The sequence below is a fragment of the Malaya genurostris genome, chromosome 1, assembly GCF_030247185.1.
Source record: "Malaya genurostris strain Urasoe2022 chromosome 1, Malgen_1.1, whole genome shotgun sequence".
Lineage (NCBI taxonomy): Eukaryota > Metazoa > Arthropoda > Insecta > Diptera > Culicidae > Malaya > Malaya genurostris.
The window spans coordinates 65,092,635-65,112,935 of NC_080570.1; the positions used below are offsets into that span (position 1 = coordinate 65,092,635).

Consider the following 20,301-nt stretch of genomic DNA (forward strand, 5'->3'; position numbering starts at 1 on the left):
ATAAATTAAGATTTTTCTCGGTAGCCGGCTGCCCAGATCAACATATACAACCAATTAACAATTTTAATAAGTAATTAAAATAATAAAGCGGAAATAATAAAGAATAATAAATAATAAATAATGATTTTATAACAACTGTTTAGAATATGTCAATGCAATGAATCAACTATTTTGTCTAAATCCTATCGGGAAATCGGTGAGTTTAGTGATGCGTCCGAGCATCTTAAAACCAGAACATACTGAGTCGCGCGCGAATAATACCAATACTGAAATTTTTACTGACAAATATCCTTCTCCCGTGACACTTGTGGAGTGCGCAATAGTATATACGGCCTCTAGTAACAACAGGTGTTGTTCCCATTCCTTAGACGATCTACGTTAGGGCCTGGCCGGCGCCGGTACTGATCAATGAATTCTGGGATTTCCAGAAGATGTACATTGAAGGATGATTTACCAGTCCCAGGTCGGATCATCTAGAAACTCCCTGTACAATTTCAGCTAATCCCGATCAGTAACGGAGTAGCAACCAGGGGTGGTCGCTCAAGCTCAAGCTCAAGTTTTAGATCATCAGTGAAGCATCTATGAGTAACATTAGATTTCAAATTGACTTTCAAAGAGCACAGCGCTACACTATTTCTTAAAAATTCCAGGTTTTATTGTTTGTATCTCTAAGAACTACGATGGTATGTACTACCCCAAAGCAGTTTACACTCCACTCTAGAGTATGAATTTTTTCATTTGGTCACCATTTTACCTTCCGGACATTCAACACCTCGATGCAATCCAACGCAAATTCTTTCGTTTCGACCTTCGTCGTCTTCCGTGGAGAGATTTATTTAACCTTCCGAGCTGCAAGCTTATTGATCTAGATTTGCACTCTGTTCGGTGTGACGTTTGTAAGGTTACTTTCGATGCTGATTTACTACAAGCACGTATAGACTGTTCAGATCTTCTATAGCTATTATACTTAGATTTTCATCACCGTGCTTTCCGCTTCCACCCACTTTTTCAGGATACCTTCATTATAACGAGTCATTACCAGAAAAACCGTAGAGCGTTGTCGTGTCGGCTTGAAAAATGTACAACGGAAATTGAAACCCAATCCGAAGGCTTTTGGAAACTTGGGAACGAGCAAAGGGAAGAATCTTCTATATTGATATTCGCAATAGCAAAGGGAAGAATCTTCTATATTGATATTGATATATTCGATAATAAGTCTCTAATAAACAGTGCATCATATCTCGACACCAATGCATTTTAAAGTGTTTATGTCTTCGGCTTGTTTTCTTGTTTGAACATGATCTACAATTTTTCTAAAGACATAATTTCTCTATTTCGTATTGTATGCAATTTTTTTTAACACACTTGTAAATGGATTTATGACAACTTTGATTATATTAAAAGAAGCGGACTATTGCAAACAGAAAATCTTCTGAAAACATGAAAGCTCCAAAATTAACCACCGAAGTACAAATAAAAAGCGCGTGTTTCGACATTTCTTTTCTCTAGAGGGCCTTCTAGATGACGTTAAGATCTGTTATAAAAAATCCGGGGTAAAATAAATGATATAGAAAAGGATCTATTATTATAACCGATACCCAGAAAAGGTAACTAACACCAACAGCCAAGCTACGTAAGTTCTTTTCCTTTATCGAGCTACGTAGGTAGCGGGTTCAGGATCAGAATCAAAACTAATTGGCTCAAGTGGAGGATATTGTTCAATGTACGCACAGATAGGCAAATGACTGCAACATAAAAAAAAACGCCTGAAATAGTTGTACCAATTGTGCACATCAAGATTTGCACAGGTTGAAGCATGAAGCGACTTTTTTGAACATTTATTGGAAAATCAACAGAAACAATGTGATCCGAATGATTAATTCTAATATTAAGTAAGATGTTTGCCCTTGTTTTATTCCGTGAAAGTTTGAAGTCAAACTCAGATGACACTCGATTGAATGACCGTTGTAAGCCGATAACGGCACCGGTTATCCCATAGTTGGTGCGACTTAAAGAAATCGAAGAAAATTGTTGTTGCGGAGAGCTCGAGGACGAACATTGATATTGACTTCACGGAGCAACGTTCTGCTATCATTAAAGCACGCGATAGCTCCCGTCTTACTTGCAGTGTGTCTAGACCAATTAGCAAACCGCAACTTTCATAGCTCGGTAGTTGATGAGGATTAGTCCAAGGTAAACGGCGAAGAGCGAATCGAACCAATCTACGATGAATCGACTCGATTCTATTAACGCTATTAATACTATGCCCAAGTAGCAATTCGCAACTAGTTCTGATACGACAAAGTCCAAACTATGTTGAAACAAGAGCACGAATATGTTTTTTTATGTTAAACTGGTTAAAACATGGTGACAGCAATGTTTCATCATAACATAACTAGTTACGAAATAGTTATTTAGGTTTCCAATCATAACATCTTCGTGTCATATTGAATTAAATATAATTTATAAGCTATCGTTACTTAATCCAAACATATCTTTAATCACAACTATGCTTCTAGCTACTAGTTGAAAATAAGTTTATTTGACTTCAATAGTAGCAACCCGTAACTAGTTTTGATACCACTTAACCCAACTGTGTTGCAACAAGAGCACGAACATGTTTTTATGTTATACTGGTTAAAACAAGGTGACAGCAGTGTTTCTTTATAACGTAAACATTGAACTAACTATCGTTTGTAAGTTATCGTTACTTGATTCTAACATATCTTTAATCACAGCTATGCTTTTAGCTACTAGTTGAAAAAAGGTTTATTTTCCGTTGCGAAACCATTATAAATACGTAAGCGTATATGTAAATCGTTACTGTGAATTGATGTAGTAATAACTTAGATATTATAAGATTATAACATATAATTTCTTTATTGATTCAGATAGTTATCGGTAGGTTTTCCCAACGTTATGATAACGAAAATGCAAACAAAACAACCTTTGTTGGCTTGAATATGGCGAACACAATATGGAGTCTCAAGAAGTGTATGAAACATAAATAAAACCAGGATATTACTTGTTTCAAAACTACTTTTTGCCGAAAATAGTGAAAGGCAGAATAGTCATTTTTGTTCTATGCACTGTCATAAACACGAAAAAATAATATAAGGATTGAACATCGATTGTGATAATATTATAATTCTCATGATATATGAATTTAAAATGATGAGAAATCACTCTACTTGGAATAATTTTGAGCATTCTGACCATAGGGTTATTTTGTTGTTTATTTTTTATATCTTTATAAACAGATTTTGATTGAAGGCGCATAAAAAACAGTTACGTAAAATTGAATTCCGCTCGACAGTTTTTGGATCGTTGTGAAATTTGTACCTTGTATCAAGTTTGTGATTTAAAGTACTCTTCTGCTTTTTTATTGATGATAGAAAAGTATTCTGGATTTATTCAATGTTTATAATGTCGATGGTGACTAAGTTTCAACTAGTTTACTTGAGAACAAGTTATTTTCAAGTTATGAAAAGATAAGTTATTTCAGTATGGCATTACAACGTAACGACAACTTATTTTTAGCCGACTTAATAACTAGTAGAAACTGCGCTTTTTGAGTCATGCAAGTGGTTAGATGTTAGTAACAATCACTCAAATATCTGGTTGCAAACTAGTCACAAACACGCTAGCGTAACAAAAAATGTTACTCGGGTGTGCACACTACGAATTAAAACGAGTTTTAACGTTGATTTCATGTTTTAAGCTGAATAACATGTTTTCCCATCACGTTATTTCATATTCAAAAACGTCACATTAAAACATGTTTTCCCTAAGGTAGTGAGGGTTCCAAACAAATGAACAATATTTCAGAGTAGAGCGAACGAGTGAACAGTATAGGGATTTCATGCAGTAAACATTCGTAAAATGTTTAACCTTTCTCATCACCAATCGAAGGCAGCGAGAAGCTTCAGTCAAAATCTAGTTGGTTTGTTGGTTGAATGTTAACTGTTGTAATGTTTTTTCTCATAATTTTTGCACCAATCCGCAAAGATTACCATCTGTCACTGAAGGAACGTAGCATCCTCTGAGCTGCGAATAATATGGTAAATATTGAGTTTATCTGCAAAAATATCCACGGCTCTTCCCGAGAAAAAATAACGTCGTTAAAGTACAGCAAGAAGATCAAAGGGCCGAGATGGCTTCCCTGCGGAATTCCAGATGTTGTAAAAAATTCTCAAAGGACGTTTGTACCAAATTCAAAAATCCATCAAAGGACGTTTGTACCAAAATCAAGTCGATCCAATTTTGCTATTGTAGAGTATATTAACGAATGTCCCTTACTTTTAGAATATGCCTTGTACATTCTTACCAGTAATTGTTACATGTTGGCTCAGCTCAATCGCAAAAATTCTGACTAATTATTGCTTTTCTTTTATTTCCAGATGAGACCCGGTGCATTTCTAGTGAACACAGCCCGCGGTGGTTTGGTGGATGACGAAGCGCTTGCCCACGCACTGAAGCAGGGCAGAATTCGGGCGGCTGCGTTAGATGTTCATGAGAATGAGCCATACAATGTATTTCAGGTTTATTTTCTATTAGATTCTAAATTTTCCTCTATGTCTGTTGTGTGGTTTATGTTTGTGGTTCCTGTTCTCTTTTTTTTTGTTTTCTCGTCCGCTCTTGCTTCGCTCTGCCGATAAATGGGAGGTTTAGATAGCAAGAAGGAATGGGCATATTGGAAAGCATTTTCAAAGCTGCCATCGTTTTTGGTCATCGTTTCCCTGTATGCCTATTATTATTGCTTCCACAATCACCATCCAGTGAAGCATTCCTAGAGCTAGATATATGAAAATAGAATTCTAGATTTATGTTTTATGTTCTGAACTTGAGTAGCTCAATTGCTACATTTTGGACACAATTGAGCAATAATGCTATCGAGTTTCGCGGAAAATTTCGATACGTAATAGTTCAAAAACCAACATTTTCGTTGCATTCGTTTCGTTTTCATCACCATTCTCGTTCATTTTCCATTTTCCTACGACATTGACAACTCACCGACGTCGTGAATCGAACTAAAGATAACTTCATGCACCGGTTTCTGCCGAAGAGTAACAACCCGAACGTAGCCATTGAACAGTGTAACATTTCTAATACCTTTCCTTTGCGGTATCATGTCACTTCACTTTCATTCTAGAACAGTTGGTAGTAAATAGTTGATGAGTGAGTTTAGAAACCAGCTAATAATACTAACAGTAGTAGCGCCAGATTGATGTCGTTTGTTTGTTGCACCATGGAAAATCCGAATTGTGCTAATAGAGGATGTTTGCTTCTTTGTTTTCTTCCTTCTCCCGAATCGGACAGGGTGCCCTGAAAGATGCCCCGAACCTACTGTGTACACCACATGCTGCGTTCTACAGCGAGGCGGCCACGACCGAACTGCGCGAGATGGCTGCCAGTGAAATCCGGCGGGCAATCATTGGCAATATTCCGGACTGTCTACGGAACTGCGTGAACAAGGAATACTTCCTGCGATCGTCGACAGGCGGTGGCGCCGGAGGATACTCAGAAGGTTAGTATGACCGGTGACGGTCTGTCATCGTCCATATCAAAACAACTGCTGCTTTGATGGACGAATTGATCTATCAATCGAATTAAAACCAAGATAAAAAACTTATAGCTGGTATAAATGGCGGCTATTATTCAGGTGGATTACAGCAAGCACATAGTACAACACCGCTCGAGGCACCGCACAGTGCTGGATCACACGGGCCGCCCAGTGGTCCCCCGCCACCATCCGTCGCCGCACCACCTGTCTCCGCTGTAACAGCGCCACCACCACAAGGTATACAACATTCTATGGTCAGCAAATCGGTATGTTAACAGAAAACGAGTGGAGCAACACGAAACTTGAAACGAACTGTGTGGTTGTAAACGTGTGTTTTAGTTCCTATTGTTTGTTTGTTATGAGTTCTTTCCCCATACATCCTGAATTTAAACGACATTTTCGTCATTTACAATGGTGCATGCACTTTATTTTGGCCAGCTCTGTTTACTCTTGTATATTGCATGCATTGTTCAATGTTCATATCTATTGTACAGATTCTTAGTTTTAGTTTATTTTCTTTTGATTCGGCTCCTATGTTATGTAATGTGCTATTTTCGTTATTTTTTTACTAAATACCTTTCTTCAATTCTCTAAATGTATTCTTAAGTTTTTTTTGTTCCATCACCAACCGATACAAAACACACATTTAAAAACGAAGCTGCCATCGTGTTGCTCAAAACTGCTCACGTCTTTGAGCTATCGATGGTAGATTCGGAGCCTAAACACGCACAGTTGTATCAAACGTTGTTGCTACTGAAGATGGCGTTTACGAAACTTGTTTTCCGGTGTACTCAGAACTACTGCTACTCCTTCTTATGGGTTAGGATCAGGCGCGTACCCAGAAAAAAATTTTGGGGGGTGTTTCAGAACATGTTGATCAATTTCCATACAAATACAAAAAAAAGAGTTTACATAATATCATACTTTTTTGAGTTTCGGAGGAGGTTTGAACCCCTAAAACACCCCTCTGTATACGCGACTGGTTAGGATGGTGGGTATAGAAAGGTAGGGATCAATTCTGCGCATAGGAACTAGGTCTCTTTGATTTATTGAATGGTCACCTATTCAATTCAATTTTTTTTTCTAATAAATAACTATCAGAAACAGCCCACTAAGCATCGTTGAATGGCGTTGTTCAGCGTATTAAACTCCATTTTCTTTGACTTGGACAATTTCTTTGGAGTCGCCATGGTTGACAGAACCTAAATTTTTACTTATATGACAAATGTATGGAAACTGTAAAGATGTTCATGGGATGTATATCACTGATATTTACCGAAAAAATTGAGTAACCGAATTCGGTAGAAATTTTGAATATGATTAAAATTATATCGGTTGCAAACGTTGTGATAGCACTCGGTATTGAATCACGAAATAAATTCATGTTACAAATATTCAATGAACTCACACTTTTCGATTAAAGCATTTCAATTCATGGCACCATACAACAGGTCGTAAACAGTTTTTGTTTTTATTTTCACGCTATTTAAAGTTATGTTGCTCGCCGCAAAAAGCAGACGCGTCTATTTTCTTTGGTATTTGGGACAAAAAGAACATGCTGCTTTAACACAGACATGACATTTGTCGGAATGGGGCTATTTGCTATCTGCCAAAAGTTACGGTGGGGTGCCGGTAACCGAAGACCTTACCCTATCTATGCGAAATATACTTTTGGAAATAATTCCTTGAGAATGTTGGATGCCCTGAAAAGAACCATTTAATTTAGTAAAAATAACCTAATGAAAAATCCAGAACCCAAATTACAGACTGTTTCTTGGTTGGTTTCTTTGCTGCTAAATAATTTATTTCAAATAATAAAAATCCTAAATAGTTCTTTGGGAGTTTGTTGGATTTACCAAATTGCATCAATGTTTAACACAGTTGATTGCATTTCTCTCGAATGCAGAAGCAGAATTCTGATGGAAATCATTACTTTTGGTTTAAGGCGAGCGGCGCATAAAATAAATAAAATAAGGAGGTCAACTCACTGATGTGCACAACAACATTTTCCCCAGCATTAAAGAACTACACAGTGTACAAATTTCCCGGGTTGGCGGTTCAATGCATAGGACGCTGGTCTTACAAGCCAATTGTCGTATGTTCGAGCCCCGACCTGGAAGGATTCTTAGTGTCAGTAGGATCCATAGTACTAGCCATGCAATGATTATGTACACTAAGAATCGGCTGCGAAGTCTGTTGAAACAGATAGGCCAAATTCCACAAAAGGAATGTAATGCCAGGACTTTGCTTTGTGTACAAATTGGTTGAATACTAATTGTGGTTGTGTGAAGGAACTCCGTTCAAATAGTCAAGTAGTCTAAGTTATGCGAGATTTGAAGTTAATTTATGTATACGAAATTGACGTCTCTGTTTGGGAAAGCCATGATAATGACTTGAAACACAGGGAAATTTAGACGTGGCTAGTTATAAAATTAAATTTTTTTTGAGTGAAGGGATAAATTTTAAATTATCAGCGATATTTATGCAAATTATAAAAGTTAGGCAGAGCAAATTTTCGTACAAATTTACGTTGCGTGTTAGAATCATCAAATTTTCGAAGTTGTCTTGTCTAAGAAATGCACGAAACGGGATAACAACAGCAGAGCTAATAAAAGTCATTTTCATTGACTGAAAAATAGACGAAAATGACAAGAAATTACTGTCACTCCCAGCTTCGCTTGCAAACTATGAGTACGAAATCCATGTCCAGTCAATGACATAAGCGGGACAGTAGTTTCAAAATTGTGTTTTTTCTTTCATTTGCCCTTTCAGTCATTTGCAGTTTTCAGTGAAAATCCCATAGTATGCAGTGTCGATATTCACCCAAAGCTGTGAGAATTGAAAACGACAGAAAAAGGTTTCACAATAAGTTTTAACTGTTGATGCTCGAATTTGTAGTAGTTTTGGTTTCCAAAGAAGTTCTGTGATGTAATTACTTCAATTTGCCACATTTTAGTCACTTTTTATAGCTAAGCGTCACATATTTTGAATACATCGATGAAAGAATGAGAATTGAAATTCTGCTGTTGCTACCTGAAGACGTTAGTTTGGTTTCGTCTTGTCACAGGGGAAAGAGTGACGTTGGCAATTATGCTCTCTCATTTTTTCGATGAGAAACAAAAATGCTTCGTCTCTCTTCGTTTGTTCTGGTGTCGGTCATTTACGAATGAGGCAGTGAAACATTGAAAATGAGACTGCTGGAATAGTTTCTTTCATTGAGAATGCGTCACAATTTTAAGCTCTGAACACCAGATTTCGACATTTCATGCATTTCCAAGACATGGAAAAAAAAAGATTTCATATATCCGTAATTTTTTCTCATATTTTTCAAGTTCCAGAGTCGATTATTTTAATTTTTTCCCTATATAACAGCACATCTTGATATTTCATGAATTTTCAAACTGGAAATTTTTCCCCCATTTTCTATTCGAATCCATGCGTGAAAGTGAAAATTATATTAGAAACTAGTTCAACTCTCGAGTCCCAGAGTTTCAGTTTTTTATGTGACACCAGATCTCGACGTTTAATGCAATTCTAAGATATTTGCATTAAAAAGTCGATTTCTGAAATCTCATGATTTTTATTGACCGAAAATTTTCATACTTTGACCGCCGAGCGGCAGTTATTTCGGAGTTCCCAAACCCGAAACAATGCAAAAATAAATCTGTTATCGTTATCATTATTGAACGCGGAATCATTATTAATGCGGGACAAATGCGATCCCGGTCACAGAACTGCACACGGTGCGAAGTAAGTCTATGCTGACGCTGGCATACTGCAAAGGCTTTCTTTAAATATTGCGTTATTACACGTTTACGTTCAATAAAGTGGGACCAATGAGAGCAACGAAGAATTGCGGGTCACTGAACTGCAAACGGTGCAAAATAAGTTAATAAATCAATGGAAAAAATATCAAAAATAATTCTTTGACATCAAATTTTGATCCCGGGTAAAACCGATTCGGTTGAATTTGTGTCAAACATGTTCAACTGTATTTTTCTCACCCTCACCCGGGTTGAAGGTTCAATTCATAGGGTGCTGGTCTTACAAGTCAGTTGTCGTATGTTGAAATGTTTAAAAAATCGGCTGCAAAGTATGTTGAAACAGAAAGGCCAAATTTCATAAAAGGAACTCAATGACAAGACTTTGCTTTGTGCATTTTACTTCAATCTCAAAAAAAAAACTCTGGAGAACTTTATCGTTGTTGAAATTTTTTAAGACAAACGGTTGTGTTACGTCAGAAGCGATAGGTAACTAACAAGAGGTACGACAAAATCATTTTCTCGTGTAGACAATGCGCGATCGCATATTGTCAAAACTTACCTCCAATCGCTGAAATGGAAAGTGCTGCCTCACACGCCATATCGCCCAGATATAGCCCATTTGTTCCGACGCTTGATCTTGGTGGATGGTTTACTTCATATAAAGAATTAAAACTTTGTCTCGATTCGTGGATTGACTCTAAACGATCTATTTTTTTAAAAAAGAGGATCAAAAAGTTATCCGAAAGTGTAGAAAAGTTGCAGAACGCTATGAAAAGTTGGAGTGAAAGTTGCTGAAAGCAGTGAAACGAATTGTACCTATTTTCTACAATAAAATCATGATTTCGGAAAAAAACAACATTTGAACTTACTTGTGTTTGAACATTTGAACTTACTTGAAGTTTATTCAAAACGTGCTTATGGACAAACTTAAACGTTATGGTCAAGATCTCGGGCCTGGTTCTGGATGTTTGTTGAATATTTTTCTGAACTTTTATAATATTATACGGAGAATTACAAACAGATTTTCAGTCTGACGATTGTTAAAGATGCACATGCGTTCAAAGCTAAATGCCGTTTCTTTTTAAGTTAGTTTCGATCCTAGTTTCAACGTCATTGAACTGAAATTCGAGTTAGTTTCGAACCTGATGTTCATATCGGGGTTGCTCAAAGCCCGGTTGCTAAGTGCGAACCCAGCTCAGTTTCGTGCAAATTGATTGTTTTCAAAAACTACTCTGGGTTAGTTTCAGGATTTTTAGGCGAAAAGCGACAGTAGATTTCGCTTACATTAAACAAAACAAAAATGGAAAAATTTAACCGAGAACTATATTTGTAGACGGCTCAAATTTGCTTTCGCTGCTTTAAAACATTACTTTTATTGTTCAGAATTCACAAAAGTTAAAGGATTACTTAAAACTCCAATAAAAAAGTGCGAAAACGAATCAACTAAAAGTTTAATAAAACATCAGCTCTACCACAGCAATGCGTATTCTTCGGCATAATTTAAAGATACAAAAATATTTTTCCAGAATATGTGAATTAAAAGCTGTTGGATTATGAATAAAAAATAAGGTTATGAACTGTTTATTCTAATGTACTATATATTTGTAGCCAATTTGAGTACTAATGGCATCAATTGTTTGGGGTAAACATTTGAATAACAATAACTACTAAACATTACGATCTTCTCTTCTGCTACTATTTGTAAATTACATCCAGTCGAACACAGTATTGTTCTGAGTACACCCGGTAGACACTTTTTCCGACACACCTCATATTGAATTACGAACCGCGCCACCGACATTCCAATAAACACTCGTAATATTCCACCAAGAGAAGAAAAAACATCGTTTCGTAGCGCTACTCAAAGCGAGTGTAGATTTATACGTTCTTACTTTGTTGGTAGCGTTGTTCTCATACTGAGTATTCATTTTTTTAAGAGTAGGCTTACACCACTGATGTAAATACCATTTCATTCATGCGATGGGTTATCATTCCATACGAACGCAGCGACGGGTGGGTTTCTCTTCACATGGCCAAGGCAGCGCGGAGTTATTGAACCATCTAAAAGTATATACACGACCTAAAGGAATGAACTGAATTCTTGGGAATTGAAATGACATTATATTGGGAACGAATTTCCCAACGAATGAATATAAATAAAGTAATTATTGCGTATTTTATACTTGATTAGACTCCTGCGGGAATAGTTTTTTGCACAATCCGTTTCCCTCTGTACATATGTACAAATTAGCTCAGTACATGAAAACCAGTGATGCCACATTTGCAGGTTTATCTCTAAATTTACAGATTACTAACGAACGCTGCAGATATTTATTGACCCACAGTTTCACTTATTCTCAAATGTTAAATAAACATTTTTTAAAATTTCTTGTACTTGACTTTCATTTTTGCTTACTAAAAATGATCTTTTCCTCTGCAATTGAAGCAGTTTGATTGCACAAACTTTTTAAAATTTGCTTGAAAAATTTAACCTGACATTCCAGATGTGAACGACATGTGGCTTTTGTACTAATATTAGTGTGCGAGAAAAAAGTTCCTGTTGAAATTTTTAGCGTTATAGTCCAATAATTCACAGCTTTTCTAACCCTTTTTATAAAATCTTCGTTGCTAAATTGATCTAAACACGTCGGTCAAAAAGTCCTCGGTTTGACAAAGAACAATACACTTTCTTTCAAAATTCGATTTAATCATCAATATATCAGATGTACAACTTTGCTTCCTCCGTTTTTTTTCCAGAATTAAAAGCTTTATTGCGAAAAAGTGCTTACAGATGTATTATTCAAAGTATTGTCCGTTGTTAGCGACAACTTTCTCCCATCTTTCCGGCAATTTTCGGATCCCGGTTCGAAAAAAGGAGTCCTCTTTTGACACTATCCATGAAGCAATCCATTTTTCCTACTCTTCGAAGGATTGAAAATGTTGATCTGCCAGGCCGTGTGCCACTGAACGGAATAGGTAGAAGTCAGAGGGGGCGACATCTGAGGAATACGGCGGGTCGGGTAAGACTTCCCATTTCAGCGTTTCCAGGTACTTTTTGACCACTTTTGCGACGTGAGGCCGAGCATTGTCGTGTTGGAGGATTACTTTGTCATGTCGCTCTTGATATTGTGGCCGCTTTTCTTTTAGCGCGCGACTAAGGCGCATCAGTTGCGTTCCTGTGATGGTTTCACCCCCATGTGGTAGCTCGTAATAAATCACACCGAGCTGATCCCATCAAATACAAATCATAACCTTGGGGCCGTGAATATTCAGTTTTGCCTCCGACGACGTAGTATGCCCGGGCTTTCCCCATGATTTTCTGCGTTTAGGATCATCGTATCGAACCCACTTATCATCACTGGTTACGATTCGATGTAAAAACCCCTTACGATTTTGTCTTTGAAGCAGTTGCTCACATGCACTCGATGTCCCTCGGTTTCAACTCGTACGGCACCCAGTTTCCTTCTCTCTGAATTATGCCCAGGGCCTTTTGAAATAGCTTGCTGACTCACTATCAACGATTCGGCAAGCTCTTTTGGGTTTGGCACGAATCTTCATCAAGCAATGCTTCTAGTTGTTCATCTTTGAAGATTTTTTCTCTTCCACCACCATGTTTGTCTTCGACATCGAAATCACCATTTTTAAAACGTTGAAACCACTCCCGACACGTTCTATTACTCAGAGCAGCATCACCAGCAGTATTCGATGCGCTTCAGCTGCATTTTTTTCGAATTATAACAGAAAGGTACAACTTCCCGCAAATGGCGAGAATTGGGCACATAAACAGACATTTTCGAGCGTGAATAATACGAAAACAAGAATAACTGTCACTTAAAAGGGCGATGAAAATTCGTTAGGTACTTTACACACTCACTTCAAAGGTATTATCATCTATGTATATTGACCAGCCTCAGCCGGTACAGCCACCTATCGGAAAACGGCGGAAGCAAAGTTGTACATCTGATATCATTCTGCTTTAAGAACAATAACAATTGTTCCAACGGCATCCCAACATTTCTACACTACTTTCATGCCTTGATTTATTCTCATCCTTCAGCCTCAGCGATGACCTTATTATTCAATGCGAAACTCTTTCCAGCAAACTGTTTTTTTAATCAGAGAACATAATTTGGACCATTTAAAGTGGAAGCATCGGGCAACCCAATAACTTTTGATAAAATTGTCAATCGACTAATGACATACCGCGTTGGAAGCGTCATTTCAAGACAATTTTACCATGGAACAGTACACACCAAAAGAACGCGCTGAAATTGTTCAGGTTTTGTATTCGAAATGACTTCTCAATTGTGAACACCTAACGTGCGTTTCGTTCGAAAAATAAAATTAAATTCCGGTCCAAATCACTGGTTTCTGTCGCGTTGAGATAGTTTCCACTTTGGTTCGTGGTCAACCGAACTTTGTCGTTCTGATTTTTCATGAACTGCTGTATGGAAAGGAGTTTCTCGCCGATAAACACGATATTATTCAACCTTCCTTCTGTGGCTCTATTCAGTAGCATCTTTGCTCTTCTTACTCGGTCTGTTTCTACTTCATCGAATGGTCCTAAACCTTCTGGATCTTGCAGAGCTTGGTTTGAAGTTTATCTTCCAGGATCCGACGGAATCTTCGATTCGATACTTCGTCGAGGATTCCTCTCAGTTTCCCATCGATAATTTGGCGCCATTTGACTTTCTTCACCAGAGCTAATAAAAGTCATTTTCATTGACTTTAAATAGCCGAAAGTGACGAAAAATGAATGTCACTTATGAGTACGAGATGTATATCCATTAAATGACAAGTCCATTCCAGTGAAAACTCTTTGTCGATTCAACCGAAGCTTCGAGAATTGATAATGAAAGAATACGATTCACAATGGTTTTTACCTGTTGGTGCGGGAATCTATAGTAGTTTATAGTGTAATTACTTCGATTTATCCTATTTTAGACACTTCCTAGCTAAACGTCACAGATTTTCAGTATATGTCTGAAAGATGAGAATTGAAATTCGACTGATTCTTCCTGCAGACGTTATTTTGGTTTTGTTTTGTCTTGAAGAAACGAGCGACGTTGGCATTGATACTCTTGTTTGTTACAATGAGAGACGAAAATGTTTCATCTTTCTTCGTTTCTTTTGGGCTGCTGATTATTTACAAATGAATTTGAGGCTTTTGGGTTGGATTATTCCAGTGAGAATACGTGACAATTTTAAGCTGTTATCTTCACCATGGTAGGTTTCAGTCTCCGTAGCTCGACGTCTCCCACCTTACCATTTTGGGAACTACCAATCTCCAGTCTTTTTTTTACTGTACGGAGTATGAAACTTCAGCGCTTATGTAAATCGGATTCCTCGCGAACTATGCTTTTCTGCCGTTTTTGAGCTTGGAACGAAGCAACGGCAGTATCTTCATATCGCAATAATTTCTGCAAGAACAAATCCATATAGGAATGTGTTTGTTGCTAATCAAATGTGTCAGTGGAAGAGTTTAAGACTAAGATTTGCGCTTTTCTTGAATTGTAATTTTAAGCAGAACGATTCGATTGGTTTTTTTTTCAACCATATGGAAGATTTATTGATTAAAATCAGGAAAAGAAGCGCCGGAATTTGTTTTTACGCACACATTGTTGACATTACTCATACGCTTGCAAAGAGTCTTGCTTCTTAACACAAACTATATTGTTGTATTTAATGTATGCCTTTAAAAAACACGTGATATACTGTGAGTCTAAGTGTGCCACTCTGTGCCCCATGAAACAGCAATCTGTCAAAACTAAGCCCTTTGTGTGCCGCAGCTTTGCAACTATATATGAAAACGATAGTGCCAATATTGATAAATGCACCAACGCATTGTGTTAATGTGTGATTGGCACATTGTTCTAAGCGTCCTCCCCTTGCGTTACGGTAATTCTACCTGAACTTTACAGCTAGAATTGAGCAATAATCTAAGGAAACTCTAAGTTTAGCATTTTTTTTTCGCAACGAAGTTCTAGTGATAGTTCCAAAGACTATTAAAATGTATAGCCATTGTGACTTAAAAACAGTATGAGTTAAAACAAGTGACCAATTAGAATGCACGACTAAAACCAAAACCGCTGGCTTCGAGCCTATTGGGATTATTTAACCGCACCCACCATTCGCACCGTTTTCGTATGGAATGACCTACATCATCATTTTGATATCTCGTTTAAACAATCTCAATGACAAACCAATGTTCCGGATTTTCCAATTCGACTGAACTTGGCCCATGTAAGCCAACAATGAGATCTAATTGTCCTGTTTTTTTTTCTTTCTTTTCTTTCGCTTCCTTCATCCTTCAACACTAAATAACCCGTCGTTCAACCCCACCGAATCGAATCATACCGAACCGAATCGAACCCGAACTGTGAAACCACTCTGCAGCCTCTTAGTGCCCCCGATCCAAGTAATCATCATTCGGTTAAGCCGGAACCATCGGAAGTACATTAGTTTCATTATTATTATTATGTATGACTTATTATTAGTTACGATTACGTGACAAAAGTGGACAACAGAGGAAAAGATAGAGAGGAGAGATAGTGACAGAGAGGAAAAGCAAAACGGAAAAAGAAAACTTTTTTTTTAATTTGAACGTAAGTAAAATAAAGAGAATAAAAACACAAGTGAGGGATTAAAAACGACAAAAAATAACTGAAGAATTATATATTGAGAAAGAGGAAACAATGAGGATCGATAATAATTATTATGATAAACAGTAAGAAGGAAAAAAAAACAATTGTGAGAAATGATTATTAGTAAGATGTGAGAAGTTACTGCAAAAAGTATAAGAAAAAAAATAATGTGAAAAAAAGAAGTAATACAAAATAGTTTTGTGTTTAAGAGGAGAAACAACTATGTATAGAGATACTAAACAGGTGTAAACAAAACTGAGCAGCAGCCACGCAACCACAACCAACAACACAACCACCATAACTGAACGGTTTTGCAGTGCCGGACAGTTCTCAACTCCAAATTTTTCAGATCCGACAAGTTGAAACAAAAAGATTCTCGCTTTCATGGAGATATAACATTTAACAAAAAAAAACACACACATAGACGGAAGGTTATTGAAGCAAATATGTAGACAAAAGTTTGAAAACAAAAAACTGGATTGTACTCACGTTGAAACGATTACAAACACGCGAATACAGCTATGTGTTGTAGTGGTACATTTAAAATGAATTGCTTCCTTTTTTGTTTTAAAACTCTTAATAATAATGAATTCGATTATATTTTATTGTCTTTGTAAGTAGAAGAACAGAAATTCCTTTTATTTTTTAATGTATGTAGAGAGATAACTTAGGAAAGTAAACGAAATAAAGGGCAGAATACTTGAGTACGTATGTGAGAGAAATTTTCCATGGTAGGAAAAGTGTTGAAGATAGGAAGACAGCGTTACATCGCACTGTCGGAAACTAGGCAAGTTGGGTGAGTAGCTCGGGGACGATACGATTTTTCTGGGACGTAACGACGACGAATTATTATTATTTCATATTTCAATATATTCCCACATATTCAAATGGTAAGTTGACTGTCTCATCTTACAAGCGTATCTCATTTCAATGTTGTCGCCTAGTACATCTTCGAATAGCGCAACACTACTCATCAAATATTCTCAGTCTAGTTAGAATAACCAGGAAACCCATTAACACCCTATTCGAAAATACTCTCCAGTCTAGTTATTGTTGATATGTTTCTAAACAATTAGAGCAAAGTTTTCCTTGCTGAATTCTTTAAAAAAAATAACTCAACAGCGCTGGAAATATAGTACAAGGACCGATTTTCGGATCTTGACTACTGTCAAATTACTGTCGTTTATACAAATCTCTGTTTGTTGACATCTTGCTAAAATTCCCGAGCTATATTCCTCTCATGCAAGATCTCGGAAATTCCGAGTGAATAGTGGAAGACGTTGAAGAACATAAACCGCGTGGTAACGAAAATAAGGTAATGCGCGACCGACAAGTTTTAATCTAAATCATAAGAGCAGGAGTTCCCCTCTAACCGTATGCTTTAAGAATGTAAGTGGAATTTAATGGGAGGAAACAAACAAACACATGAATGCAAATACAAGAGGTATCAAGATACACTAACTCATCCACAATGCTAGGCACAAAGGAATGGGCATGGAATATGCAGCGGAAAACGAATGTTATTTCAGCGGTATGGATTATCCTAGACAGAAGAAGTAAAAACAGAAAAACAAAATTCAAACCTCTGCTCTGTTACAGTACAGTGCCGACCAAAAAATAGTAGTTTTCCCTTTTGTGCAAAATAAAAAAGAAACCCTATGTATACCAACCAATCCGGGGCATACAGTCACCCATATGCGCTCGTTAGGAAAATTCACAAACAGAAGAAACGATTAGAAGAAAATACTAAATTGCTCGCAAACACAACACACAGAAATAGTGTCGATTTTCGGAATGTCGTTCCACAAGTGCCGGAACGCAGAATGAAGAATAACTAGCAGACAATGCAAAGGATCAGATAAGCAAACTGTAGCATCTCGTTCCGGAACTAGACGGAAAGGCTTTCCGAAAACGGCTACAGTGTCAGAGACAGAAAGAAGAGCAACAGCAACACAGATTAGAATTAATTCCTATGTAGAACTGGGCATTTGTTGTTTGGGACGCAACAACATGCAAATAAACAGCAAATGAAAATAAAGTAAAAGAAAAGAAAAATAATAGAACAAACATTCATTCCTTTGCGAAAAACATTATTATTGAGCAAACAGAATACAAAGAAGAATCATCTGTAATTGAAATGAAAGAGCATGGGTAAAAAAAATGGATGGCATAAATAAAAATGAAATGGGTAAAAAGATATCGGGTTCTGTTTGGATTTAGTAGTTGCAATATCACCGCAAAATTCCACCGTTCATTGTTTAAAAGGCATTTCATTTGGTTTGATTATTTTCAGGAAGTCTAATAAATCTTGTGGCTAGACATTATGCATAACCGTCTTCTGTTAAAAGCTGTATAGTTAGGTTTTCACTGTATGAAATAGATGTTTCTAGGTTGTATAGTAACCAAAAATTTTTTTACACATTTTTGGTCTTAAAGTGCCTTATTATTCACTGTAGGGAGCCGGATGTCAATAAAAAAAAAATAGAAAACCACCCGCGTCTCCCGTTAAAATTTTGGATACTTATAACTCACTCATTTGTCGATGGATTCCTATAATTTAACCAATCGATTCGGAAACATGTAACTTAACATGTATTGGAACGTCGTTTTAGGATTTCAATAGTACAGCGATCGATTATGTTTCCTGTTTCATTTTGTTTTGATTGAATCAAGTCGTATCATAGCTGACGCGTATTGTATGATTTCGTCAGGTGTGCCTCAAGGATGCAACCTTTGACCATAGCTATTCTCTTTGTATTTCAATGACGTAAACTATATTATTCCATCGGAATGCAAACTGATCTACGAAGATGATCTTAAACTATTTCTCATTTTTCAATCTGAATTAGATTTCAGAAAAATGTTGATATTTTTCTGGTTGGTGCGAACGAAACCGATCGACACTCAGTGTTTCAAAATGTTATGTAATCGCTTTCCCTTCTAAGAAAAAGCCTATTTGTTGGACCTTTTTTTCTCGGGTAACCCACTTGGAGGTGTGCCAGTTATCAGGGATCTTGGTGCCAGTTATCAACCACGTTATTGCACAAGCCAATAGGAACTTCATCATGAGAACCACTGCGAGCACTGTATTTCTCACTTGTGCGTTTTGTTGAGGAAAACGCAACTATACACCCTCATTCTTGTTTACGGCAGTATGCGATACGTTCGAAAGTATATCAAATTCGTATTCCCGTTTACGTTCGAATCAATCCCGTTTACGTTCGAATCGAATTCGAATCAAAAATTAAACATCGTACATGTATAAAAACAATACCCATCTAACTTTAAACTATCACAGATTTCTGGTACAGATTTGAGTTGTAATTAAAAATCTTTGATATCATTTGTTATTTGACCTGTTTTTTCGCGTATTGACTATACAACGAACACATACTTTCGAATGAATGCGAACGAGCCATTCTTGTTTTCACTCGAATGTGTTCGAACGCGATTCATGTGCAAAAGAAGGATCGGCAGCGCATGTAATTTTTTTAGAAAGATTCAAAGCATCAAGGAAGTGACGAATGCTACATAGTAAATAAATATTGTAGTCAGGACCAATTTTATTCAAGTCGGTAAATGAAATTTTCAAATTAAACTTCGTGCAAAGTAAAAAAAAAGCATTTAAAATAGCCGATCAGTGATCTGTGAAAAATATGTTGAATTTTTCTTGCAATTTTGTCATGTTTTAGATAGTCTACATATTTTTTCCATTGGTAAAATCATGCATTTAATTTATAATAAAGCATATTTACCCAGCCAGGGTTGGCGGGTTGGACCAGCACCCTATGCATTGGGTGCTGGTCTTGCAAGACAGTTGTCGTATGTTCGAGCCCCGACCTGGAAGGATTCTTAGTGTCAGTAGGATCCATAGTACTGGCCATGCAATGATTCTGTACACTAAGGATCGGCTGCGAAGTCTGTTGAAACAGAAAAGGCCAAATTCCACAAAAGGAATGTAATGCCAAAACTTTGCTTTGTGTTTACCAATGGCGTATTTTCCACAAAGTACCTAATAGATGTAAAATTTAATGCGTAGAAACTTGGAACCGCGCATATATTCGAAGGCTCACCAGAAAAAAAAAACAACATTTTACTATGACTGATATGCTCTCTAAATATTTTATGCAAAACACAAACTAATGATTTGATTGCAAATCCCCTTTAGATTCGAAAATAAATTTGTTGGAAATAGGAATAAATGTCAACGTAATATTCAAAGTTGCATTCAAATCAAATATGACGACATTAATTATTATCAATCAAAACCACTTCCACTAGGTTTGATTCACTAATTCAACTATTTACCATGAATTTAAATTAATTAAAC

The 20,301-nt window shown here is 36.8% G+C and overlaps 1 protein-coding gene across 12 annotated transcripts in view; it reads left to right on the top strand.

Moving 5' to 3' along the window:
• LOC131440312 (C-terminal-binding protein) overlaps positions 1-18,170 on the top strand; it is a 193,603-nt gene extending 175,433 nt beyond the window's left edge. For 7 of the 12 annotated variants that reach the window (XM_058611472.1, XM_058611473.1, XM_058611474.1 and 4 more), the window contains 4 exons: positions 4,401-4,541; positions 5,320-5,527; positions 5,621-5,829; positions 15,724-18,170. In XM_058611472.1, the coding sequence (XP_058467455.1) occupies positions 4,401-4,541; positions 5,320-5,527; positions 5,621-5,829; positions 15,724-15,789 (624 nt within the window). In that variant the 3' untranslated portion in view covers positions 15,790-18,170. The remainder of the gene's footprint in view (positions 1-4,400; positions 4,542-5,319; positions 5,528-5,620; positions 5,830-15,723) is intronic. The other 5 variants (XM_058611483.1, XM_058611480.1, XM_058611482.1 and 2 more) reach the window with 5 other exon arrangements.
• Positions 18,171-20,301: the final 2,131 nt, after the last annotated feature.